Genomic DNA, 25030 nt, shown 5'->3' on the forward strand with positions numbered 1-25030 from the left:
GTTCTGTCGTTGCCGGTTTTAGACAAGACATGTCTAACAGGGCATGATGTACACGGTCCAGGCCGCCAATCTGCATTCCTCCCCAGCTATCGGGCAGATCTACAAAGTCTAAAGTTTAAGACTATGCAAGGTCCCGAACGGGCTTTTCTGGTACCTGCATTGAGAATAACTTCACTAGCTAATCTTGATTCTCGTCAAGCTGCTGATTCTTATATATAAGGATTTGGAAAGTTGCGTCAAGACGATGTTGTAGCCCCAATTCTCGTTGCTACGACGGCAAAAGCATTATACCCTAATCTATTTTCTTTGTGACTACTAGTCACTCCTTATCACAAGATGAAGCCTGTATATGCATTGACGATATGCCTGGGCCTTTTGGAAGGCGCCGACGCTATCGCCATTCCTGAGTTCGTGTCTCCCAAAGTGGGCTATTCTACGTCCTTGAATCATGGTGAGAAGAAGGCAGAGTCGGGATCCGACGCCAACTCCTCGCCGCGGGTTTTTGGAGCTTATGGTCCCAAGTCCAAACTTGTCGGTCTTCCTCCGGTTCGCAGGAGTGACAAGACGGAAGAGTCATATGGCTCTGATGATGGTGTTGATGATGACGACCAAGATGACTCGGGAGATAACACTGCAGATCCCCCAGAGGACTCCCCGGATTCGGATGATCCAGAATTGATCTATCCAGAGCCCATGATGGCTCCAGCATACGTTCACACTGGCGTCCTCCCAGTTGACAAGCCGGAAGAAGCCCCCAAGAGCAAGTCATCCAAGGTGGACACCAAGTCCAAGTCCAAATCCGGATCAAAACCAGACGACACTGTCCACACAGCCAAGCACGGAGGCGATGATGACTCCGAGTCTGGCTCAAGTGGAAAGAAGAAGCAAAAGGGCAAGGATAAGAACAAGGGCAACGGCGACAACCCTGGAAAACACTCTGGCGACGATGATGCCTCCAAGTCAAGGACCAAGAGTGAGGATTCCAAACCAACATCAAAGTTAACTACCTCCAACACTTCTACCTCTGGTACAGCGCCTCTCCCAACTAGTGTCAATACACGCCCAACGACTGGCAGACATTCTGGTGACGACGATGACAAGAAGTCCAGAAGCAAAACTGAAGACTCTCCTCGATCTGGGTCTCCTAAACCCACATCGACATCGGATGCTTCATCCAAGGGCAGTGGCAAAGGCAAAGGCAAGGGTAACGATGGTTCTGGAAAGCACTCTGGTGATGATGATGCCACCAAGACCTCTTCCAAGAAGGGATCCAAGGATGACTCTGCCAAAGCCGACGACTCCAAGTCTGCCAAATCTGCCTTCAAAAAGTCAAGTAGCACTCCTCGCCACCCAAGAGGTATCACAGCAACCCACCAATCCGGCTCAACCTTTGATCCCAACAGCGCCAAAGGCGGCGGCAAGAATGGCCCAGGGTTCTTCAAACCCTTTGAGCCTCCCAAGTTAAACAACGGTTACATCCAAGCCGTTCCTCCTCAGGCTAGCCAGAAGAACAGCAAGTCTAGCCCCAAGGTGAAGCCCAAGCCCCGGCTCAATGGCAAAGTCAGTGGTCCCTTTTCTTCCCTTCGCAAGCGAGAGCAATTACTGAGTCTGAGAGCAGCGGCACCCTTGGAGAGCGTAACCATTGATCGCTCCAAGTGGAAGGCGACGTGCGATAGCGTGCATGAGGGAGATGAGTGTCAGAATGCCATCGATGGGAATGGGGATACCATTTGGCATACGCAGTGGGAGGGGACTGAGCCTGCGCCGCCTCATATGATTACCGTGGATATGAAAAAGGTTTATAATGTGAATGGAATTTCTATGCTTCCGAGACAAGATGGTTCGCAGAATGGATACATTGCCCAACACCAGGTTTTCTTGAGCAAGGATAACCATAATTGGGGTTCTCCAGTGGCATATGGAACATGGTATTCCGACTACACAACCAAGTATGCCAACTTTGACACACAGCCCGCACGATATGTCAGGCTCGTTGCCATCACTGAGGCGAACGGTGGTCCTTGGACAAGTATTGCCGAGCTCAATGTCTACCAAGGGAATGACTACACTGCCCCTCAACCATCTTCACTGGGAGCTTGGGGACCAACCGTCAATTTTCCAGTCATCCCTGTCGCTGGTACTGTTGATCCCAAGACTGGAAAAGTTCTCATCTGGTCATCTTGGGCTCGCGACACCATGGACGGAGGTCCCGGCGGTTTGACTCTCACTTCGATGTGGGATCCAGCTACTGGCCTCGTTGCAGAGCGTGACGTTACTGAGACAAACCACGACATGTTCTGTCCAGGAATTTCTCTCGATGGAAATGGACAGCTTGTAGTGACAGGAGGTAACAACGCCGAACGCACAAGTCTGTTCGATCCTGTCAAGCAAGCTTGGATCCCTGGCCCAGATATGAAGGTTGCTCGAGGATACCATGCTTCCGCAACGACTTCCACTGGTAAAGTCTTTACCATCGGAGGATCTTGGAGCGGCGGCGAGTATTTCAAGAACGGCGAGGTGTATGATCCCAAGAAGAAGACGTGGACACTTCTCAACAAGGCCGATGTGCAAAAGATGCTCACTGCCGATACTCAAGGGCTGTTCCGATCTGATAACCACGCTTGGTTGTTCGGTTGGAAGAAGGGGACCGTGTTTCAAGCCGGGCCAAGTCAGGCGATGAACTGGTACTACACGGATGGAAAAGATGGCAACGTCAAGACTGCTGGAAAGCGACAATCGGATCGTGGAGTTGCTCCTGATGCGATGTGTGGCAACGCCATAATGTTTGATGCTGTCAAGGGCAAGATTCTCACCAACGGTGGAACTCCCAACTACCAGGACTCTGATGCGACAGCCGATGCGCACATAATCACCATCAACAACCCTGGTAACAAGGCTGATGTTTCATATGCGAGTGAAGGTCTCTATCACGCCCGTGTATTCCACAGTTCGGTTGTTCTTCCCAACGGTAACGTGTTTATTACGGGTGGTCAAGAGTACGCCATTCCCTTTGCAGATTCGATGCCTGTCCTGGAGCCAGAGATGTATCTTCCTGATGAAGATCGCTTCGTTTTGATGAAACCCAACAACATTGTGAGGACATATCACAGCATTGCACTTCTCCTTCCTGACGGTCGAGTCTTTAATGGTGGCGGCGGTCTCTGTGGTGGGTGTGACACAAACCACTTCGACGCTCAGCTATACACTCCTCCGTATCTGTACGATTCCAAGGGCAGACTGGCTACGAGACCAAAGATAGCATCCGTGTCTGTTTCCACAGTCAAGGTTGGCGGAACGGTTACTGTCCAGACGAGCGGAGCTGTAGTGCGGGCTTCCCTTGTGCGATACGGAACAGCGACGCATACTGTCAATAGCGATCAGCGTCGTGTACCTCTGACTTTGAGCAACGCTGGGAAGAATTCGTACTCGTTCCAGGTGCCTAGTGATCCTGGTGTTGCTTTGCCTGGGTATTGGATGTTGTTTGTCATGGATAAGAATGGTGTACCGAGTGTTGCTTCTACTATCAAGGTAACAGGTTAGCGACGAATTGACTTTGGAGTATAGCAAGGTGGAACTTTTTATGATTTCAAGGTGGTTATAATGCCACAAAACAAATATTAATAACAAAGCTCAATTATGCAATTCGCTTCCTTTTCGCCTTTTCACCGTCCTTCTGACACGCTCTCCCCCAGGATGAGTTGGCTCTACAGTGGATGATACAGAGTATAGGTACCAAGGTAATGAAGAAGTTGCGCATCGTTCCAGAGTATTCGTATCTTGTATTGTGTCTTACCATCAGTAGAGTACCCCTGTATCTCAATTGTAGAGCTTTCTGTCTTTTGTGAAAACACACAACAAGGCAAACAGACCTACCGCAACTGGCGTCTGTCGACATATCACATCGTTCCTGTATTTATTTTATTTTTCTATGCACTAGTTTGGGAAAGTGCTACAGACATACAAAGGCCCAGGAACTGTCAATCCGAACGATCTTCCTTTGAATGCGTTGCTCGGTAAGTGGTTCCGAAATCCCCAAATCGCTTCCTCTTTTCTGACCGGATACTTGGGTCTGGACGAGCTAGAGGAAACCTTTACTGACAGAAAGGACTGCGAAGAGCATTTAGCGTGTGTGAAGGAAGGAAGGAAGGCCAAATATGCACGAGTTGTATACTGAATTAGTGTAGCCATACAACAAGCTAAGTGTCTTCGGTGTCTTTGAGATGTTGGAATTATTTTTCTGGGATGATTTATCCCCTCCTACTGGATAGTAAAAAAAAAAGTCAGCCTCCTAAGTCTTATGGTATAAAAGTAAGTAGTCTAAGTAGCATAAGCTGTCCTAATAATTTCATTTCTTATGCTTATACCGATCAATTCTTTTGAGGTTTGAGTGCGTTTAATTCCAGGGAAATTTTGAGCATCCTAAACATTTGTGTACGAATATTGGGAGGTTTGCCCTGGGATGTTGTTCTACTTTCTTGTATCCGATAGTGATTTGCATTATTTCATGAATCAAGAGACATCCCGAGATAGAAGCACGCCCAACACACTCCTTCATATTTTCTAGATCCAGAATATGCGAGGATACCCGTCGTCGCATTCATGTTCGAAGATTACAGTCCACCAAAACCTTTGCTTCCCCATGTAACCCAGACATTAGAAACACTCCTCTCTATTTCTTGAAATCTGAGAGCTGGAGCAGTTTTGTTACTTGTAGAACTGACTCGATGACTGGTTGCATGAGCTGCGTTACGTTGCACATATGGGCGCCGTTAAAACGCGAAGCTGGGTCAATCCATTCGATTGGGCCGAATGAGTTTACTGCGTGAATGACTCTGGACAGAGAGATGCGGCTTCTGCAATCGTTTTCCCCCTTCAGTACCAGATGAGGATTCTTCTGCTTCTCCAGGGCCAATGACCCGATCATCATCGATCTGCATTTTTTGGCTACATCCCAGCTGGCCATATATCAACTTTCGCTCTATTGCCGCTAGTTCGGTGATAAGGCAGAGAATTGCCTTCTTTCTCTTCGCTTCTGCAGTCTCTGGGATCATGGTTAGACAGATTTAGCAGGAGAGCTAGTTGAACGTAATGTACTAACCAAGAACTGTAGCGACAGGAAGATCGTGAGTGGTGATATTAAACAGATCTAGACCATCTTTCACTGCTAGACCAAGCATGTTGGAGAACGTGATAGGCATGGAGAAGACCCAAGAAATGTATAGCCACATAATGGATCTCTTCCCGTAGCTTGTTGGGATGTCTTTGTTCCACACACGCCAAAATCGGGCAGCGAGTGACACTGCCTCGGTGCAATGATAATAGTTGGCGATGACAGCAACATGGGTGAAGAACTCCAAGCTAACCTTTTCAGGAAAATTTCTTAACTGGCCATGAATGACTTCCAAGACCACCCGGAAGGCGTGTGCATGCCATCCAGTGGTTGATATTTCCCAGTAGTCGGACGCGACAGGCACTGCCGGGATAGGAAGGGATAAGTCAAAAATAGAGCCAATAAAGGTATCTGCATATCCGGTAAGCTCCATCATATCCTGGCCTTCGGCTTCGGAAGCTGGCAGAGAGCTGGTACAGTTGGCTTCTTTCCACGGGCCGCTGAGCATTTTGTCGAACACGACTGAGGCCAGTTTCAGATGCTTCGAGGATACCCGGAACTCGATTTCCGTCATTTGTACATCTGGATTAAAGTCATTAATGGAATTCTTGATGTATTATGCAAGAAGCATTACCGGAATCTCCAAGGCCAGTAGGCATTTTCGGAGTTTCTACGTCAGTGCGATCGACGTGTCCCCTAGTCTTTTCACCATTAATCCAGACTTCGGGGATAACACGGTACTTGTTTGGCTTCTTAAGAACGACAACAAGGTCGCCGCTAGGGTCGATATTGTGCATGATCAGAGTCATCGTGTTGATGCGATGGCACGAGCTGCCGTTGGCCGTATCGCCGTGTCGCTATATTGCCGTATGGCCGTACCGCTATGTTTAAGAAGGAACAGACCGAAGGAGGAGGAGGAGGTAAAGGGAAAAAGAGGGAGATGGCATTAGTTAAAATAAATAATTATGGCGTGAAAGAAAAACGTTAGGCCTTATGATAAATTTCACATTTGACAGCTGGCAGACACTGTCAAAGCCTGAGCCCAGCAACTGCCTACCTCCCCCTTTCCCTAACATAACAATATGCTTGAGAGAGGAAAGAAATGATCAGCTGTACCTAGTTACCTAGTTAAAATGAGTGCAAGAGCGCAAAGTAAGTAAAGGGGAACACGAGTTATAATGTTGATAGGCTTTAGTCTAGCAGCAGTGAATCATCAACAGCTTCCATGCAACTCCTGATAGCTGTTCTATATTATTTTCAAAACAGATACGCTTTGAGAATCAAGGTACTCTTCAATCGTTCTTGATCTTAAGACCCGACGGGAATTCTTGGATGTTCTGGATCTAGAAAATAAGAACATACAGTGTGTTGGGTGTGTTGGGTGCGTTCCAACACACACGAATGTGACATGTGTTTTCTTATGTATACCAGATAAGCTTCTCTGCTTTAGTTGGTCTCAATTAAAAGGCTAAAACATGCACACACGGCCTCGTCTTATCAAATATTGACAATCAAGCTCACCACCTTTCACTGTTTTGGCTGCTTGCCTCTTGGGAGCTTGATAAACAATCACACTCAGCAAACATGTTGCTTCAATTAACCCGGTGCTTCAATGCTTCTTGTCACTTTACCACAAAGTGACCGATGTAATTTCTTGCAATACTACGTGTTTAGGCAGGGTGCTTTGTAAATTCCATGAAGAGTGCCTACAATGGAGGTGAATGTCATCTGTCTCTATTCAGATACTGCTTCTTTCTCTTGGAATTTTGTCCTCAATTCTCCTGCATCAACTATCTCTACAGCAGTCTCATCATGAAGGTAATCAGACACGATGTTGACCCAGACGGGGATCTCTTGATTGTTCTCAAGCGCCCAAATTCACTAAACCTGATGCCGCATCTGCCCATGGATGATTTCCCTTGGCCACCTCCTCATTATGGATCGATTCTCGTTGATCTATCTAACAAAGACGATGTTCAAATTGAGTTCCGAGTCTTTTCATTGCTTTTGATCCGTTCTTCCATGTTCTTCAGGAAGATGCTTACGTCGCCATGGAAAGAGACTGTGGAGGAGTCGACCGCTTCTCCTCCTCGCCTTCTAAGAGTCTCCGCAACCGACTGGAATGCGGATGCGCTCGCGGTCGTCCTCGATATCATTCATGACCGTTCCTATGAGTATGCTATACCACACGGCCTCAGCAATTTCTTTCTCGCTCATGTAGCCGCCATCGTGGACTACTACCAATGCGCGGAATGTCCGCGTATAAAGGCAGTTACGAAGCAATGGGAGAGCGGGTTCAGACTTGATATGATTACGCATGCATGGATCATGAACCTGTATATCGCACTGGTTTTCTCCTGGAAGACGTTTCACTCGACATTAGTCCCACTTGTATTGGAGAATAGTCATGACTTGACACGAGTAACCCCTATCTACGACCTGCCGATGGGAGAAACGCTGAGTTAGTCCATAACACTCCATCTTCTTATTTCTTTTCTAAATGCTTTTACAGGGACAATGGATAACAAGAGACAAGCGATTCTAGGTAAACTACTAGCACGTATCGATGCTATGGCACCAGGAATTTGGGAAGGCCGCACAGACTGTAGTGACGAATGCTACCTATTAATGCGAAGAAGGCTTCCTACGGTATTTCCGCGTCTACCAGTGAGCCGTTCACTGATAGGATGCTCAATTGCCGAGGTGTTGAGTAAAATCGACGACCTCTTGCCTACTCACGAGTACTACCACGGTGGAAATTGTGTTGTCAATTTAATTATGTACGAGGCCACCTGGGAGATGTACCGGGACGTCAGACAGGCTTCGTATGAGATTTTTCAATGATAGGTAGTATGCAGTAATACTCTGCGTTTCTATATAACATGGTGTAGATTGAGTCCTTCCGACGCATAAAGCCCAGCGGTTGTTTTCTATCAGGGGGATTGTCTAAGATGGACAGCGCAAGACTTGATTGTAGCATCATCAGACACAATGTAGTCAATTTACCACAGCTTTGTTACTGTTTGGTCTGTCAATTAAAAAGTGATTTCTAATGACAATTTTGTCGAGGAGTGACAATGTGCAATCGTCAACAGGTTTGGCTTGACAGTATCATGAAGCAACTGCAAATTGACTTGGGACCAGCAAAACTAAACACTTCCTCTCTCACTACTTAAGAGACTGAGTCTTCCATCTTCTCAACTATCTCTCATCCTCCTTCAATTTATCACTCTTATAGTCTTGGATCTGCTGTCAAGTCTCTGTTTTTCGTCTTTATTTTCCTTGAAGTCTTTACTTCTCATCTCTTACCCTCTTATAAAAACCTCTCTTCTTATATACAAACAATATGCGGCAACGAGAGTAGGAGAAATGTCATCCGAGCCTGGGCAATGTGTATCCTCCTCCTCACGGCGCAGTAAGTCACTCTAGACTGAAAACCCAGATTATTTATTCTTCATATCTTGAGCATCAGTTTGACTTGACAATGGCAAGCAGCTGCAAATTACCTTGCATCAGCACAACCAAATAATTTTTATCTCTTTAATTAAAAGATTGATTCTTCCATCTCTTTATTTTTCATCTTTCATTCTCCCCCAGTTACTCTCTTCTTATCCGTCATCACCATAAGGAGAATAAATTACATACCTTTTGGTCATTCTGTTTTGATCAATATTGTCCCCAAATGATATACAGTATACCTACGACGAGCAACACACAAACGTGACTCATTTTGAGCCCAATCCTCAGACTATTTATTGTTCATATCCTCAAATACAAGTACTGAATTCGTATCCAGATGATCTCGATCACCTACGAGGTCGACCGAAAGACCGACGTTGAACTTGTTCTGAACAATCCGAATTCCCAGCAGATTGTTCTTGCTCTCTATTTTAGCAACGGCGACAATGATTTTGACGACCGCGAGTTTGATAACCCACCATGTGTGGGCCGTTATACCGTCCTAAGACCCATCTACAACAACACAAACAACACACCTATCAACAGCGAAGTACGCATGAGAGTTTCATCACGCAAGCTCATTTGTGCCTCCCCAGTGTTTCGTACCATGCTTCAAGGGCCATGGAGTGAGGCCGCTCCATGGCCAGCATCTATCCGTCAGATCAACACGAGTGAATGGGACGCCACGGCCTTGGCTATCGTTATGGACATGATACACGGGAGCTATCGTGGCCTACCAAGAAACATGAATCTGAGTGCAATGCACTCACACTAGGAGTCTTAATGCGCGCAAGGCGCAAGATAGCCGAGTCCGCAGGGCCCCTCGATCACCCTTTCGACAGGCACAGCGTCGCTCCTATCATTTGCATGATCACAAACATTAAAGAGCCATCACCGCCGCATGATGGCATATTCAGACATCACAGTTCTAAATGGAACCGAACCTCCTACCCCTGTTGCATCGGGGGTAGGATACACCCCAGACTGGCCGTTCGTATGCTGAGTGCGTCCTTCATCGCACCAAGTGTCGCTAGGAAAGTCACTTGTTTTCGACGTCTGCGCAACTCCGTCGAGCTTGACGCAAGTTGCTTGCCGCCGGCACTGGCGCGCAAGACATCGCGTCCCCTTACAAGCCTGGCCCCGGAGGGGGCAAGAAAGGATCCACGATTGCCTTTGTCAAAGGCCAGATTTTGTGCTTTTGTTTTACCAATCCCCTTGGGGACGTGCCCGGAGTGGAGAATTTGGAGGCCAGGATGAGTATGTCTATGTAGAAGATCAACAAGAAAGATTGTGCAATTACCACTGGAAGGATGTTTGTAACCTGTAAATTGTATTATAGAACCTACAGCAGTACCGTCTTAAGGTACATTGCAATCAGAGTAGATTTCATAGATGTCAATCGATCAAATAGAAACTAGAATTTGATCATTTATTGTCTCATTAGGGTTGTTTGAGAAACAAATGAGATTGGTAAAGCAGCTTATGCTACTGTGACTGTACTCTTGGGACATATTTCTATTGTCTTCTATTTATCCAAGTTTTTATACTTGATTGTCTAAATCAATAATCATCATTCATCTTTACCATTGTCAAGATCCTTTATTGTCTAGATTTATCTAAACCAAGTTGTCATTGTCAAGCAATATCATGCAGCTGCATTTCAACAATAACACGAACAAACACAATCAACCATTCATTCACAGTCACTCCCTGAAACTTTGCCTTCCCTTCCTGAAGATAAAAAGTCTCCCACTGCACCCATTTTTCACTTTCTTCGTCCATCTTCCCCATCTTCATACATATTTTATACCTTTCCTGTGTTCGTAACTTGTTCTATATATCTCTCTGCCTATATATACCGACCCAGACAAATCTACTGAAGGTGAGTCAGTTGATACGACTTTATACAAGCCTTATGTCTCATGTCTGACAGCCTGTATTCTAGCCATGGAGTGCGTCAAGTTCGACGTTGATGCGGGCGGCGATACCGACATCATTTTGCGAGGTCGTGTCAACACCCAAGACATCATACCAGTCAGAAATCACCGCGACTACGACTATGATCGACATACCGGTCAATCTTTTGACAACTCACCCCTTAGCGGGAGATACGCCGTATTCAATGTCGACGAGGACAAAAGGACCGACGATGAACTTCCAATCAATTTCCGAATGCGCGTATCCTCACGGCATCTCATCCTCGCATCCAAGATGCTGCGTGCCATGTTGGAGGGCCCTTGGCTCGAGAATCAGTCTTCTGGTTCCAAGTCTAGTCACCGTGAGATCAGAGCAACTGGCTGGGACCCAGCCGCACTCGCCATCGTGCTAGACGCTGTACATGGCCGTTACAACGAGGTCCCAGAGACTATCAACCTTGGACTGCTGACTCGGATCGCGGCTATTGTTGACTACTATGCGATCCACGAGTCTCTGCGACACATTGGTAACGTGTGGATAACCAATCTACGCGCGTCCTTCGAGATGCCAAAATCATCTCTCAAGATCAGTCTAATGTGGCTGTCCGTCACTTGGGTCTTTCCGCAGCACGAAGTCATGACTTCAATGTCAAGGATTGTCCTCAAGTGGTCCAAAGGTCTCGACATGACGATCGCCCTCCCTCTGGGTGACACTCTTGGTTCGTTACGCCGTGAGCTTTTGGTGGTCATTATACTAACACAAGACAGACACCATTGAGGCCAAAAGACAGGAGCTCATTCGCAAGTTCCTAGCTTGTTTGCACGAGCTCCGCGGAAATCTTGTGAGAAAAATAAGATGCGCTCCCATGAAAAACCCTGACTGCCCTACCATGGTGCTGGGTAAGTTGGCGTGAGCCGAGTATAGGCTCGGAATCCTCGACGCATATCCCGTCGCTCCCTACAAGGGACTCAGCATCTCAGGACTCGTCGCGGCAATACATGCCAATGGGGTACTTGGGGTATCCCTTGAATCCCTTCCGTACCTGCTCATGCACCCTCATGTCACGATTGACGGATCCTTATCATAGACTTGAGCAGGAGATTCAGGCATTCGAGTGCTAAGGCGAGCAACAGACAGGTTATATTTAGTGTGGTATTATATAGAAGCTGGCGGGAATGAAACTCCTTTACAGAACAGCCCATCACCCACCGGGCAATCAGAGAGAATGATGCTATGGAGGGAGTCTGCACAGTGTGTGGCCATCATGGCATTGGCGACGCCAGCAAAATAGGGCTGGGGATGTATTAACTTGGAGATGGATGGTGAAGAGGCTGAAGATGATGAAGGCAACTTGCCCCAAAGAAAAAATAGTTTAGTCAATTTATACTATTAAAGACCTGCTCTTATGCACGCTATTTTCTCTACGCTGAGACTGCCCTTCTCTTGCCAGCAAAAGAGACTCTTCTGCTGTTGAACATCATGACAACTTCGGGGGGTAATGATTCTGCCTCATGGTCAGGCAATTAACTTGTAGCATTCCATGTCTTTCTGAATTTTTTCAATAACAGGCCACAATCGCCGCGCAATGGTACATGAGCAGTGACTGTATGGCCTTATGCTGCAGAAAGCTTTCGCTCCTGAGAAAAGACGAGAGAGACTGTGGTCACGGTATGGAGCGACAGGTGATGGGAAAAGAAGTCCGAGGTTGTGTTGTTTCCGTGTTAAAGTGCCAAGCATCAGAGCAGAACAATCGGAATCTCCCATAGGGCAGCTGTTCTTGACTGAAAGTTCCCTGCGGAAACCATCCAATTCAGTTATGAGTTTGCCGATGAGCTCCTGCCTCTTGTTACCAATTTTTTCTGTCTTGCGTCAGCGCTATAGTCATGATGAGCCTGTATTGGGATATCAAACCTAGAATTTGACCAAGAGGGAGGTCCTTCAGATTAATGTGTGAGGGATCCAGGGTGTCTTGCAGAAGGACCCTTGACATGAGATCCATGATATTCGGCCTCGAAAACACCCAAGAGGTATATAGCCATAAAAGGCTGCTCTTACAAAAGGTATCAGGAACTTCGTTTTTCCCCCAAATATCGGCCATCCATATGTCACTTATAAGCTGGAGGCATTCGTGGCATTCGTAGTAGTCGACTATGGTAGCGATTCGGGTCATCAGTCCAATACCGACATGCTTCGGAATGTCCTGATAACGCCCGTGAATGGCATCCAAGACAATTGCCAGAGCAGCAGCGTCCCAGTCAGAGGTCTCGATTAGAACAGGGCCAGACTGATTTTTAGAGGCCACAGCGAGACACTCCTTCCATGGCCCCTCCAGCATGGTGCGGAATGTACGAGAGGCGAGTATCAGGTGTCGGGAGGAGACGCGCATCCGGACAAAGTTCTTAGGGTTGTCGATGTATGTTTCCTGACCATCTTCTTCTTCAATGTTGAAGACGGCGTACCTTCCAACAAGGGACGGGTTTTCGAAAACATGATCGCTGTCGCCGTCAAACTAGGACACACGGTAGTTCTCATCCTCTTTGTATTTGATGATTGGCACGATTTTCTGTTTGTTTGGAGAATTCAAGATAAAGTCAATATCGCCGCGAGGGTCGATGTCGTAGGTTATAAATGAAGTCATCTCTGATAAGTAGTAGGCGCAGCCAGGAGGATGGTCAGTGACAAGAGATGATGGTGAATACCTTAGTACTAACCTTTGGGCTGTAAAAATAAACAACCTGAGAGTCTGGTCTGGAAAATACTAAAGTCACTTAATAATTTCGTCTCCTGCAGCCAGTAGCCGATTGTTTTTGTTGCCCTTGGAGCTGAAAATGAGTAGGCGGCGTGCGTGCACAAGAGACGTTGATTCAGCTAGGTTGACACGGCGAGCCACAGCTCAGAAGGCGCTGTGGTAAACCCACCAAACAGGCTGACTACCTTAGTAGGTAGGTAGTCATCGGCGTGCACTTTCCGCCTGCTACAGGCAGAGACGAAACGTTGATACAAGCTCAGACAGGTACAAGATGGCAAGAATGACTCTGGACTGGTGTTTGGATAGTATTATATCTTTGTATTAATCATGAAACTTATTTCTCATCATCCTCCTACAGCACCATCTGCACAACTATGAATATCCAGGGTATTTATCCAAAAGTAATCCAAAACCGGACATTCACCGGTCATACGATCATTTGAACCTAGGACTCGTTGCTGCCAGTCTCAGACTCCATCTGGGCCTTGCGCGCAGCGTTAAGAGCCTTGAGTTTGGCAGTGCCGAAGCCCAAAACACCATCCTCCTGGTTATCACCCAACCAAGGCTTCTTGGAATCACTGAGCATGCTACCGGTGACAAAGTAGATAAGCTGGCCAATGATGATAAGAACAAAGGCGATGGGGTACAGGAAGTGAATGGTGTAGCCAAAGACCCTGATTCCGATAATGACACCCCAGAAGTTGGCAGTCAGCAACGAAATGTTGAGGAACGCCGCACTTCCCATGCGCAGCATGATGGGGACCAGAATGTAGAAAAGGTTCAGGCACAAGGTGTAACCGATGATCCAGCCGATAACCTTACCGTTCCAGGTAGCGTTATCGAAAGACTCGCGGTCGAAAATGGCGGCCTGGACTCCGTTGATACACATGCCAAACAGACCCAGGAAAGACAGGACGTGGTACAAGTGAGCTCGAGACACGAGCCACTCCTCAAACACGTTGGTGGTACCGTAGAGGGTGGCACCGAGAAGGGCGAACAAGTCACCCTTGACCATGTCAAGACCGCTACCACCGTTGGTGCCGCTGATGTGGTCACTGCCAATCAAGATGCCCATACCACCACAGCAGACCAAGATACCAATGATCTGGAAGATTCTGTAGCGGACCTTGAGAAGGAAGAAGGAAATGACCACGACACAGACGATAGCCCAAAAGTTGATGAGCTGGGCAGACAAAACGTTGGTGTATCGGTAGGCCAAAACAGTAAAGTAGTTTCCCTCAACGTCCAAGAACGCCATGATGAGATACTTCCAGCCATCCTTGACAGCAATCTTCCACCAACCACTAATACCATCTTTGTAGAGGAAGACTGGGGTGTAGATGAGGAACATGAGGATGTAGTTGAAGACGGTCTGGAAGGCGGGAATGTTTGTGCCCGCATTGGCAAGGAAGCTGGTGAAGGTGTTGGTGGCCGTGATGCACAGAGCAAGAACCTGTCCAAGAGCGAGGACGACCCAAAAGTCGACGGTGGTCAGGTAGCTGTACCAGTGGACAGACTTTACCTCGAGGGTGTGAATGCCTTGGCTGACGGCGGCATCTTGGTTGGTGGTTGCTGAGGCGGAAGAGGTTTGGACGGCGTCGGCGGTTGGGCCTTTGGAGTCGCCCACAGCGATGGGTTGGTTCGCAGACATGTTTATTCGAGCGTATTATATAGAAGTATCTGGAGGTGTTAGTCGCAGTCTTCAATTATGCTGCTGTCGCAACATACCTCGTAAATATGTCGCAAATTGATATTTGTATATAGTGGTATTTGTGTTGGATGAAGTCTTTCTATCGTCTCCAGATGCAGCAAGCGCAAAGACTCAAAGTCGCTCGCCGAGTTTTTATGAACTGACACGGCACATATAATGCGCCGCTAAGTATATAAAGGAAGAGGTGGTCGAGGAGAAAAGGATCAACATGAGCTGGTTGCAAGGTCAAGGTGTCGTGGGGTATTTTAGGTCGGTCGCGAAAAAAAGAATGCGTCCACTAGAATGGTTTATCGGAGGCGATTAAGTTGGTGATCGACAACGGAGACACCGTTTTAAAACAGCGACGATCTTTTTGTCTTTAGTTTCTCAACGAGAAGGAAAGAAGAAACAAATAGGAAGAGGGTCGACGCATCTTATCCTTTTTGCGCCCGAAACCCTGTCCCAACTGATCGGGTCTACTATCATGTGAATAATTTTTTTCTTTTCTTCTGTCCCCAAGCTTTAACGGATCCAACCCAGAATCAGACAAGTTGTAGACAGAAAGAAATCTAATTGGAGAGACACTTAAAAAGTACCCACGATCTATCGGGAACCAAGAGACGGTGCTTTACTAGAAAAGGTCAAACGTCCTCGAGATGGTGCTTCTTTAATCCTTGGTGGCGGCTTGCGCCAGCGGGTCGGGGAGGGGAGTTCGCCGCGGCGGCAGCCGGGAAGAGGTCAAAGCTCCCCTGTCAGTTGGTTGTAGCAGGGGATGTTACAGTGCTTACAGGCCTAGGTTCCACTGAGGAGGGAATGTCAAACGGAGATGAGCCCAACCAACACTCTGAGTGGTAACAGCAGCAATGAAAAGAATCAAGGTTGAAAAGAATAGGCAATAGAAAATAATTGATAAAAAGAAGCGTAAAACAGCCGATCCCAGCTGAAAATCATAGCTATTGTGGCGTCTGATATCTGATCTAAAGGAGGGTGACCAAAAGTCTGGGCTCGCAAGGGAATGGATGAGCTGAAGAAGGATGGTCGCTAGTGCAAAACCACGTGGGGGTAACCAACAAATTGGCCGAGACTATCACATCACATCCATTAATGCTGCATTTCCTTCTGTCACAATTACTCTCCAGACCGTTCAACGTTCTATTCTCCGATTATTGCTTCTCGATACTCATAGTCTATGCAGAAGTCTAGCATAAATAATTATCCGTGCTCTTTGGCTCCCGCTGTATATACAAAGGCTGATACAGTGAGATCATGGCTTTGACAAAACACCAGACATGGCAGCTCGTACTGTCCTTGCAATCCAAACGTTGTTTCTTGTCGTACTGCATGATTCTGAGTCTCTCCCTGGTTCAAATTAGCTGTTTGCTACTTTCTTGAGTCAAATATCACGTACGAGACATGAGTGGCAGTTGTGTTGACGAAGAGGCCATTGTGCTGGGTGGTAGTGGCTCTCGTTCTGGCAATGCTCTGATGTTTCGAAGTAACAAGTCTTGGGAGTCTTTTTCTGAGTTGATGTTGAGTCTGTTTGATACGTTTTCCATGTTGAAATTCTTTGCTGTGTATATGTTGTTAGTGGTTGCTCGGTCAATCATGGGTGACCAACTTACTCCAATTCGTTGCTAACGGAGTTCTCCGAGTCCCGGTCTCTGACATTTTGATACAAATAGCTTGATGACTTGAGTTACTCTTGTGCCAGATTCTCAATATTAAGTTGTCATGTATCAAGCATATAAACAAGATAGCAGAAGCGAGGCATTACTTATAGACATGTTACTCACTCAAGGCCGTTCCAAGCCCGTTCATATACCGGGCACCGGGAAACGCAGCGGCCGAAAGTGGAGCTTCCGTCTCGTATTTCGTACCGGCGAACAGAGATCCACTTGTACAGAGCTTCAACCTATTACCTGCTGCAGCTAACAAGACACTCCATGGCCTCGCATTATCATGCCAAGATGGGCAAGTATGGATTGAGCCGCAATTCGGGTGCATTTGGGGAAATCAAGTCATAAGTTTGCGGTGTAAGAGAGACATAAGTCAAGAATTTAACTATTAACTGTGCCCCCAGTGTTGATCTGATTGTCACAATGGGTTTGCTATCTTGTAAGAAAGCTAAAAGATGTTGGTTTGTGGGAACAACATCAAAGATAACACTAACTGTTCTTCTATCTGATCAGTATGTCAAAGAGTCATGATGAGTTTCCAGGAAACTCATCTCTATAGCCATTATTACTCAAACAAACCAATCTTCACCTTGACGTCTTCACCTTGACGTCTTCACCTTGACGTCTTCACCTTGACGTCTTCATACACTCCTTTAGCAAATAGGCGGTCTATCCAGTACTGGCCATAACATCCATCGTCACGGGTCATGGTTCATGAATGCGCGTCCTCGTGGTCCGCTGAAGCATGCGCTATCGTCGATGCATGACCCCTTGCGGGGAGAGTTCCCAGCCTTCCCATTCGTCAGAAATGCTGAGATAAGCACATAACTCAGGCATTCTATCCAATCACCACCCGCACAGCCCTGTTGTCCCTCAGGGTCCCCTACCACGCCATTCTAGCGTGAAGCTACCTTATCATACTTCTCATCGACCCGAACTCGGCGGTCACTCTTCTTCCTCTTCATCTCCGTCAAAACAAGGTGGTCTCATCCTCTTGTTCTACCATAAATCTCTTTACTGTCTCACTACTCCAACATGATTCTTCGGAGTAAAACACTTGCTGCTGGCTCAGCGCTGGTCGCTGTAGCTCGCGCATCGCAACCCGGAGCTGCAGCGCCGGTACCAGGTCCCATGAGAGACCTTACTTGGGGTCAGATTAACTTTATCCACACAACGGATACACATGGCTGGATTGGCGGCCACTTACAAGAGTATGTTCTCTATCCGTTCCATCACAAGCTGTGGCTGACTCTGCAGACCTCAATATTCTGCTGATTGGGGTGACTACATCTCCTTCACCAAGCACATGCGCGACCAAGCCGACAAGAGGGGATCCGACCTACTAGTCATCGATACCGGCGATCGCATCGAGGGCAATGGCTTATATGACGCCTCAACCCCCAAGGGCCTCTTCCAATATGACATCTACGCCGAAGCCGATGTCGACATCATGTCTACCGGCAATCATGAGCTTTACAAGGCCTACTCGGCTGATATGGAACACAACACCACTGTTCCCAACTACAAGAACAGCTACCTCGCATCCAACCTTGACTACATCAGTTTCGAGACCGGCGATCGCGTTCCCCAAGCCCCGCGCTACAAGAAGTTCAAGACAAAGAACCAGGGTCTCAACATTGTGGCGTTCGGCTTTCTCTTCGACTTTACCGGAAATGCCAACAACACGGTTGTTCAGCCCGTGGAGGACACCATCAAGGAAGATTGGTTCCAGGAAGCTATCCATGAGAAGCCTGATCTCTTCGTCGTGATTGGCCATGTTGGTCTTCGCATGGAAGAGTTCAAGGTTATCTATACTGCCATTCGAAAACAGAACTGGCACATTCCCATTGCTTTCTTCGGCGGCCATGCGCATGTTCGCGATACTGTCCAGTATGACTCCAAGGCTTTGGCCATAGCCAGTGGCCGCTATTTCGAGACCATTGGATGGATGTCAATAGACGGTATTAAGAAAGGCGGTGCCAAGGACGTTGAGGCAGCTGCTTCTCCTACCTTTACTCGCCGATACATCGACAACAACCTCTATGGCCTACACTATCACACTGGTCTCAACGAAACGACATTCTCCACAGAGAATGGAAAGAGAGTCAGCAAGATGATTACCCGTGCCCGCAAGGCTCTTCAGCTCGATTACACGTTCGGCTGCGCTCCTAAGACACTCTGGATGGCTCGGGCCAAGCCCACTGACGAGGATAGCATTTACCATTGGATCTCAAATCATCTCTTGCCTGATGTCATCACTCGCAAGGATCGCAAAGACAAGTCGAGACTGGCCATCTTCAACACTGGTGGAATCCGATTTGACATTTTCAAGGGCGGTTTCACACGAGACAGCACTTATGCTGTCTGCCCCTTTGACAGTGGATTTAAATACATCCCTGACGTCCCATACAAAGCCGCTGCCAAGGTTATTGATCTCCTCAACAGCGCTGGAAGAATCTTTGCTGAGAACGGCCTTGACGTTAAGTATATGGCCATGCCCGAGCAAGCTTTCCCCGCTCCTGTCATGAAGGCTCAGTTCGAGAGGAACAAGATAGATGCAGAAGAGTCCCGTCTGGAACTTCGAAGTCTCTTCGATAAACCTGATTTGACTGCCGGCTATACTACCATAGACGATATCGGCGCCGACGGCGATGATACCATTCACGAGCCAGTCAAGTTTTATCAGCAGCCCAACTGTGTCCAGGCTGAGATTAACATGCCCAAGGATGGTGAGCCAGAGACAGTTGACTTTGTATTCCTTGACTTTATCCAGCCATGGATTATCCCTGCCCTGAGACTCGCAGGAGCGGGCCATTTTAGTGATGCTGATGTCGAGCGGTATATTGAGGGTTCTTTTACGTATCACATGGCCGATTGGATTAGCAAGAACTGGCAGTGTTAGTTAGATTTATCTAGATGAATTTTGGACGCAACTCCATGGCGTTTTTGTATTAAGGCAGCATATTTAGGCACATTGATAGCATATGACAAGAAATTGAACACATTATTGTTAAGATAGTTCATGTGCCCCAGGATTCCGAAGTGAGTACCAACTTCAGTATCACGTACTGAAAGACAGTTCACTCAAGTGTTCTTAGGCAACTCGTCAAGTAAAGGAGCAATGCAGTAGATTGAAGATGCTATGCTTGAGTAACTAATATACGATCTTGAAACTCCCACATGCTGTTTCTGTGTATGTGCCATGTTTCTATCAACATTTCTAAGGAAAGGACCTCATGCAGTGTGCATGAAAACAAGTATATAAAGAAAAGACCAAATGCACAAGTCGGAACCCAAGCCGCAGAGATAGAAGTCGTTGTCGAGAGTTGTTAATATGTATTCAAAGAACTCCTATGGCTATCTCATCGCTTTGAGAGCTTACTGGGGGAACTTGAAGCCGGGAGGGACACAGTAGGGGCTGGCGCTCTTCTTGTAGAAGACACAACCGGTCTTGGGAGGGCAAACTCCAGCAGCCTTTGACAATGTTAGTAAACTATATACTTATAGGAGTGTTGAGTACTTACAACCCACTGGCTGGTGACATCGCAGACCTGCCAGCCACTCTTGTCGGGAGTGCAGGAGTAGGTACCAGGCTTGCAGCCGCTGGGAGACGCGGCGGCGACGGAGGCGAGAGCAGTGATGGCGACGGCGGTGAACTTCATGTTTGCGGTTGGTGGTTTGTTTGGAGAAGTGTGTTTTGAGCGAGTGTTGTTTGTAGAATGTAGTAGAAAGATGCTTGTGTTGATGAGAGTGATGAGGAAAAGAATTCGATTTGAGAGAGGAGATGGAGTGGTTTATATACTTGATTTCGAGTCCTACTTCTCTTAATATCTGTTGCTATTCTTGTGTAGGTAGTGTGAGTCTCACTTACACGAGCTTACAAGTCTCGACTTCCGTACCCTCTTCGGAACTCGGGGCTCTAGTCCTAGACTGTCTACCTGATGCTATTTTCGTTTCTTTCCCTCCCGTTTCGCAACGGGAGACTTACTATAGCGAATAGCAGCATTCCCCTTCCAGCTGTGCCTACCTATACGAGATGCTTGGAATGGGGGGAATGTGACTATGCCACTTTCCATCTACCTTTTGATCAGATTCGCTTGCAACGTTGACTTTTTGTTGGAGAGAAAGGCTAAAGCTAGACGGGATCTGGGTAGATGGGCTGGAACAGGCAAGCAAGCAAGCCACTTACACGACAGCGCTAGAACAAGTCACACGATCGAAGCTGCCAGCCCTACAAATGTGGTGTTACTGTTGGATGATGTGTATAGAGATGCATTAATTCGCGGTTCTTGACTGTATCATTGTATTTCTCAATATCGTCGATTATGCTGTTGACATGACTATAAGATACTGCTTAGACAACTCACCAAGCAACACTACAAAGACACAACATCCAACGTCCAAAAGAGTAAATACCTACCGCTCTCCAACACATCCAGCTCATCAAATCCTAAAAATAAATCCTTCGTTCGATTGATTCAGACCAATTACCCCGCAAAAAGCAACAACCTGTCACATCATATCCTCCTCGCAGCTAATTCGTCCTTCCAAAACGCCTCTCTCGTGTTCCCCAATATACCCCAGAGAAAATCATGAATCCTTACCGAGAAATTTGCTCACGGTACCGTGACAATTTTCCAAAGTCCTGTTATGTGTTACCACAAGGCATATTATTATCATTACATTGACGTAAAGCTGCTGACATCTTGTCATCTCACCACCCGGGGAAAAACAAGTCCTATAATCTCTTTCATTGTTATACGATGCAAAAACGATCCATATGCAGGCCCGATCAGCAGTGATACGAGACTTGTGATCCATGTGTGCTTACTGTACATGCAGCAGACTGCTGTACAGAGTACCGTACTTGGACTACGTTACTGTACCTGTCCGTAAGCAATGAAAATCTCCGTCTTGTCACCTCCGACAGTCCGTGGCGCCAAGCCCGTTATTTACTCCGCCCAACGGGAAACGCGGAGACCCCGATCTCGGGCGTTGACTATGAGCTCGTGGCTTTTTTCTTTGACAGTATTGTTAGTAGGACGTTTGGATCGTTACATTTCGAGGCTGACACATCCATCCGTCAAGTCACGGCATGACGTAGAGAAAATACAGTACTTTATTTCCATTTACAGCATCATAACCTTATATCCTATACTCACTCCCATTGGCCTCGTGTCGGCCAGCTCTAGTAATTAGCTCCTAATATGACATGCCCTCACTTTTCAGTCTCTAAGATTCCCAGCCCCTGTTGATTTGTTTTCTCCTCACCTAAACGAGGTTAGCAAAGTGTCCGGTCTGCATATTCGGAAAGGAATTCTTACCATTGGTGAAAGGAACAGCACACCGCCCAGCAGTGACACGACAGTCAGAATGAGGGTGGACTTGTTAAATCCATCTCCCAGAATATCAAACATGCCGCTGGGAGCAAGTCGTGTTCCAAAGACATCCACACCGTAGGCTACAATCAGACTTGTGCTCTCCACAATGACTGGTGTGGCGAGGATGTTCTTCACACCCAAAACGTTTCGCTGGTGAGAAATAATTGATCGGGGATCGATCTCAATGCTAGGGGTGTACTGGATGAGACCTTCAGCTTCCTTCTCAGCTGGGGTTGAGTCGCGGCCAACGGGCCGTCGGGCGTCGAGAACCTGGCGGGACAAGCCGGCGATGGAGTGTGCTTCGGGAAGGTAGGCAAGAACTTGACGGTTGGCGATGCCTTGTCGAGTCTGTGTTACCGACAGAGAGTTCAGTGGCTGAGACAGAACGTAAGCTTGCGACTCAGCCCAAGGCAGAGCAGGTCCAGCTGGGGAGTCGACGGGCTTAAGAGGAGAGTAGGTCTCGGCATCGCCCAGAGGGCCACGGTCGTTGGGCGAGGAAGATTCGTAGAGGTCAGTAATTACAATCTGATTGCCCAGGATGGATCGCTTGGTTCCATCCTCAAGAGTGTACTGTCCGAAGAAAGTGCATGCATACCAGTTCTCAGCCATAGTGCAAGAGATGGGCTTAGTAGAGTCGACGCCAGCATAAGACTGGGACGCCAGAATCTGACCCGAGATGGTGTCGACCAGCTGAACGGACAAGGAGGAAGAAGACTCGTCAATGGCAGCAACCACAATCGTGTTGGGGTTGAGGTACTTGTAGCTGACGCGACGATCAGCCAGGACACGACCAATAGAAGCGACAGGGTCATGAGAATCAGGCTTAGCAATCTCGACGATCTTCTGACCACGGAAGATCTGGAGCTGCCAAATCTCCTCCGCGGAAACCTTGTTGCCTGATTCAACAAACTTGAGACCCTTGAGAGTCTCTCCTTCACCTCGGACAACAATGGTCTGGCTAGGAGTAAAACCAGCTGGGACGGGTCCGACTTCTCCGTTGGCACCGACAGGGAGAAGCCAGTTACCAGCGGGGCTGTCAACAACGACGGTGCTGGATACACGAGGAAGAGATCCCGCGGGCATGACCTCGACAACATCGCCTGTGTCACTCTTGATAGCAACGTACTCGCCCTTGGCGCCACGCAGTGTAACAACACCCTCGTCCTTGGCATACATACCCTTGACATCGAGGGTCTCGCCAGAAAGTTGGGGAAGGACAGACTTGGACCAGACAACCTGACCCTTGTGCTCAGTGCTCAAACCATACATGCGACCACGGCGAGTTACAAGGACAACAAGCTTGTTGAAGCCAAAGGTGTCTCGGTGCAGACCCTCCTTCTTGCTGACAGTCTCGCCACCGGAGATGCTGGAAATGAAGCGCTCGGGGAGAGATGCAAGGTAGTCGGGAAGATACTGGAGGTCGTTCATGTGACGGGTGACACGGTGGATGTAGGCCTGGAGAGGGTTGGTGTGAGCCTCCTCCTCCAAGACCTTGGCCAGGTTCTCGACACCAGGTACATCAGCCCAAACGGCAGCGACGGCAGCGGAAAGACCTTCAGGACGCTTCCAGTCGACCTCGCCGTTGCGGACCATAACCCAGTCGTCAGACTTAGTAACAGCAGCAGCTCGAATAGCAAAGCCTTCAGCACCAGATTTCTTGATAACCTCAGCAACAGCATGAACAGCTTCAATATCGCCAGCAGGCTTGAAAGCCCAACGAGCCAGTACAGCGTGGGACTCGGATGAGACAACCAAAGTCTCATCCTCAGTCACGCGAGCAAAGTAGACGTTAGCTCCGTCGGAGCTGGTGGAAAAGGCACCTGGGCCGGAAAGGTGAGGCAGCTCGTAGGCCTTGGAGACTTTGCTGTTCTTCAAGTCGGTGTGGTAAACCTCGGCCTTGTTTCCAGTCTTGGTTCGGGTGTGGACAAGGAAGTGAGGCTGAGACTGAGTGAGGTGAGGCGCGTGAATGACAACAGAAACAGCGTCGGCAGGCAGCTGGAGGTCCTGGGTTGTCTTGCTACCCAAAACGTTCACCTTGAGCTTGGTAAGGGTGCTATCAGTCCAGGCAAGGATAGGAGCTGCCGAGTTGCCGCCAACAAACATGACGTCCTTGGGTCCATGAACATCGCCCTTGGTGCCAATGGCAAAGTCATCCAGTCGTCCTCCGGTGAGAGTGTCGAGAGCAGTAACCTTGAGGCTATAAGAAGCAGGCGATCCGTGTAGACTGACAACGTAGATCTTGGAGATATCGGTAGAGACCTGAAGGGGAATGTTGTGGGCAACCTCACGGAACTCCCAAACGACCTGACCCAGAGTGCCATGTATACGTCGTAGAACTGTAGTGCCGTCCTCATCGTACAAAACCAAAACATCCTTTCTAGAGCTCTCAGTCAACTCGAGAATCTCCAGATCCTTAACCTCGCCCTTGAACTCGTTGTGCCACACGTTACGACCAGTCAGCGCATCCCAAGCCTGTACCTTGGAGCCATACGCCGCAGCAACCCAGTGTTCGCCCTCAGCAGCGCGCAAGAAACCACCGCCATTGGTGATATCGTCGGCAATCTGCTGACGCCAGACAACGGCACCGTTGCTGGGGTTCACGGCGCCGATAATGCCGACGTCGCTGAGTGTGTAAAGGAGGCTCGCCTTGTCTGACTTTCGTGGTCGATGGAAGAAGGTGGTCTCGACCTGGGGGACGCCGACGAGCGCGTGGTGGAAATCGATTTGGCCGACTTCATCCTGGAAGACGGCGGCGCCGAGGGACGATAGCGCCAGAAGGAGCAATGGCTGGAGTGAGAGCCGCATTGTGGTTGTGTTGAGGGCGTTTATGCGGGCTTCACACTTGGGGAGCTTCAGAGAGAGCTAGGCTGTTGCATCATGATGGGCTATCTGTTCGTTGCGCAATGCTTAGTCATCGGGCAAGCTTAGGGTAGGTCAGTTTCAAACTGGATCTGTTTGAACAAGATAAGATGTAGAATGATACAATTAGTTAACTATTACTAGAAATGCTTATTATAGATGGTCTAAAACATTAGTCCTGTATATTAA

The 25030-nt window shown here is 47.9% G+C and overlaps 12 protein-coding genes across 12 annotated transcripts; 5 read left to right on the forward strand and 7 right to left on the reverse strand.

The window, feature by feature from the left end:
• Window positions 1-696: 696 nt before the first annotated feature.
• Window positions 697-3540, forward strand: FGSG_00251 (galactose oxidase precursor; the record flags this gene model as incomplete). Its single annotated transcript, XM_011317589.1, has 1 exon — window positions 697-3540. The coding sequence occupies one exon, from the start codon at window positions 697-699 to the stop codon at window positions 3538-3540; it is 2844 nt and encodes a 947-aa protein (XP_011315891.1).
• A 1247-nt stretch (window positions 3541-4787) lies between these two features.
• FGSG_00252 (uncharacterized protein) lies at window positions 4788-5919 on the reverse strand (the record flags this gene model as incomplete). Its single annotated transcript, XM_011317590.1, has 3 exons — window positions 4788-5041; window positions 5099-5692; window positions 5745-5919. 3 exons carry the CDS (start codon window positions 5917-5919, stop codon window positions 4788-4790), a joined length of 1023 nt encoding a protein of 340 aa, XP_011315892.1.
• A 1003-nt stretch (window positions 5920-6922) lies between these two features.
• On the forward strand, window positions 6923-7954 carry FGSG_00253 (uncharacterized protein; the record flags this gene model as incomplete). Its single annotated transcript, XM_011317591.1, has 2 exons — window positions 6923-7571; window positions 7623-7954. 2 exons carry the CDS (start codon window positions 6923-6925, stop codon window positions 7952-7954), a joined length of 981 nt encoding a protein of 326 aa, XP_011315893.1.
• A 952-nt stretch (window positions 7955-8906) lies between these two features.
• Window positions 8907-9344, forward strand: FGSG_00254 (uncharacterized protein; the record flags this gene model as incomplete). Its single annotated transcript, XM_011317592.1, has 1 exon — window positions 8907-9344. The coding sequence occupies one exon, from the start codon at window positions 8907-8909 to the stop codon at window positions 9342-9344; it is 438 nt and encodes a 145-aa protein (XP_011315894.1).
• Window positions 9345-9516: 172 nt separating this feature from the next.
• FGSG_11735 (uncharacterized protein) lies at window positions 9517-9938 on the reverse strand (the record flags this gene model as incomplete). The annotated part of the gene is made up of 2 exons (XM_011317593.1): window positions 9517-9832; window positions 9916-9938. 2 exons carry the CDS (start codon window positions 9936-9938, stop codon window positions 9517-9519), a joined length of 339 nt encoding a protein of 112 aa, XP_011315895.1.
• Window positions 9939-10516: 578 nt separating this feature from the next.
• Window positions 10517-11607, forward strand: FGSG_00255 (uncharacterized protein; the record flags this gene model as incomplete). Its single annotated transcript, XM_011317594.1, has 3 exons — window positions 10517-11216; window positions 11254-11385; window positions 11411-11607. The coding sequence occupies 3 exons, from the start codon at window positions 10517-10519 to the stop codon at window positions 11605-11607; spliced, it is 1029 nt and encodes a 342-aa protein (XP_011315896.1).
• A 725-nt stretch (window positions 11608-12332) lies between these two features.
• On the reverse strand, window positions 12333-13124 carry FGSG_00256 (uncharacterized protein; the record flags this gene model as incomplete). Its single annotated transcript, XM_011317595.1, is given in 2 exon segments — window positions 12333-12995; window positions 13005-13124. Coding segments are annotated over 2 exon segments (783 nt in total).
• Window positions 13125-13680: 556 nt separating this feature from the next.
• FGSG_00257 (uncharacterized protein) lies at window positions 13681-14886 on the reverse strand (the record flags this gene model as incomplete). Its single annotated transcript, XM_011317596.1, has 1 exon — window positions 13681-14886. The coding sequence occupies one exon, from the start codon at window positions 14884-14886 to the stop codon at window positions 13681-13683; it is 1206 nt and encodes a 401-aa protein (XP_011315898.1).
• Window positions 14887-15566: 680 nt separating this feature from the next.
• Window positions 15567-16593, reverse strand: FGSG_00258 (uncharacterized protein; the record flags this gene model as incomplete). The annotated part of the gene is made up of 4 exons (XM_011317597.1): window positions 15567-15674; window positions 15714-15769; window positions 16334-16495; window positions 16548-16593. 4 exons carry the CDS (start codon window positions 16591-16593, stop codon window positions 15567-15569), a joined length of 372 nt encoding a protein of 123 aa, XP_011315899.1.
• A 1043-nt stretch (window positions 16594-17636) lies between these two features.
• Window positions 17637-19503, forward strand: FGSG_00259 (uncharacterized protein; the record flags this gene model as incomplete). Its single annotated transcript, XM_011317598.1, has 2 exons — window positions 17637-17812; window positions 17859-19503. 2 exons carry the CDS (start codon window positions 17637-17639, stop codon window positions 19501-19503), a joined length of 1821 nt encoding a protein of 606 aa, XP_011315900.1.
• A 186-nt stretch (window positions 19504-19689) lies between these two features.
• Window positions 19690-20357, reverse strand: FGSG_00260 (uncharacterized protein). The gene is made up of 2 exons (XM_011317599.1): window positions 20126-20357; window positions 19690-20075 (listed from the first exon to the last, which is right to left on the reverse strand). The coding sequence occupies exons 1-2, from the start codon at window positions 20261-20263 to the stop codon at window positions 19980-19982; spliced, it is 234 nt and encodes a 77-aa protein (XP_011315901.1). The 5' UTR covers window positions 20264-20357; the 3' UTR covers window positions 19690-19979.
• A 1345-nt stretch (window positions 20358-21702) lies between these two features.
• Window positions 21703-24803, reverse strand: FGSG_00261 (uncharacterized protein). Its single transcript, XM_011317600.1, has 2 exons — window positions 21926-24803; window positions 21703-21872 (listed from the first exon to the last, which is right to left on the reverse strand). The coding sequence occupies exons 1-2, from the start codon at window positions 24785-24787 to the stop codon at window positions 21834-21836; spliced, it is 2901 nt and encodes a 966-aa protein (XP_011315902.1). The 5' UTR covers window positions 24788-24803; the 3' UTR covers window positions 21703-21833.
• Window positions 24804-25030: the final 227 nt, after the last annotated feature.

Source organism: Fusarium graminearum, chromosome 1 (genome assembly GCF_000240135.3).
Source record: "Fusarium graminearum PH-1 chromosome 1, whole genome shotgun sequence".
Taxonomy (NCBI): domain Eukaryota; kingdom Fungi; phylum Ascomycota; class Sordariomycetes; order Hypocreales; family Nectriaceae; genus Fusarium; species Fusarium graminearum.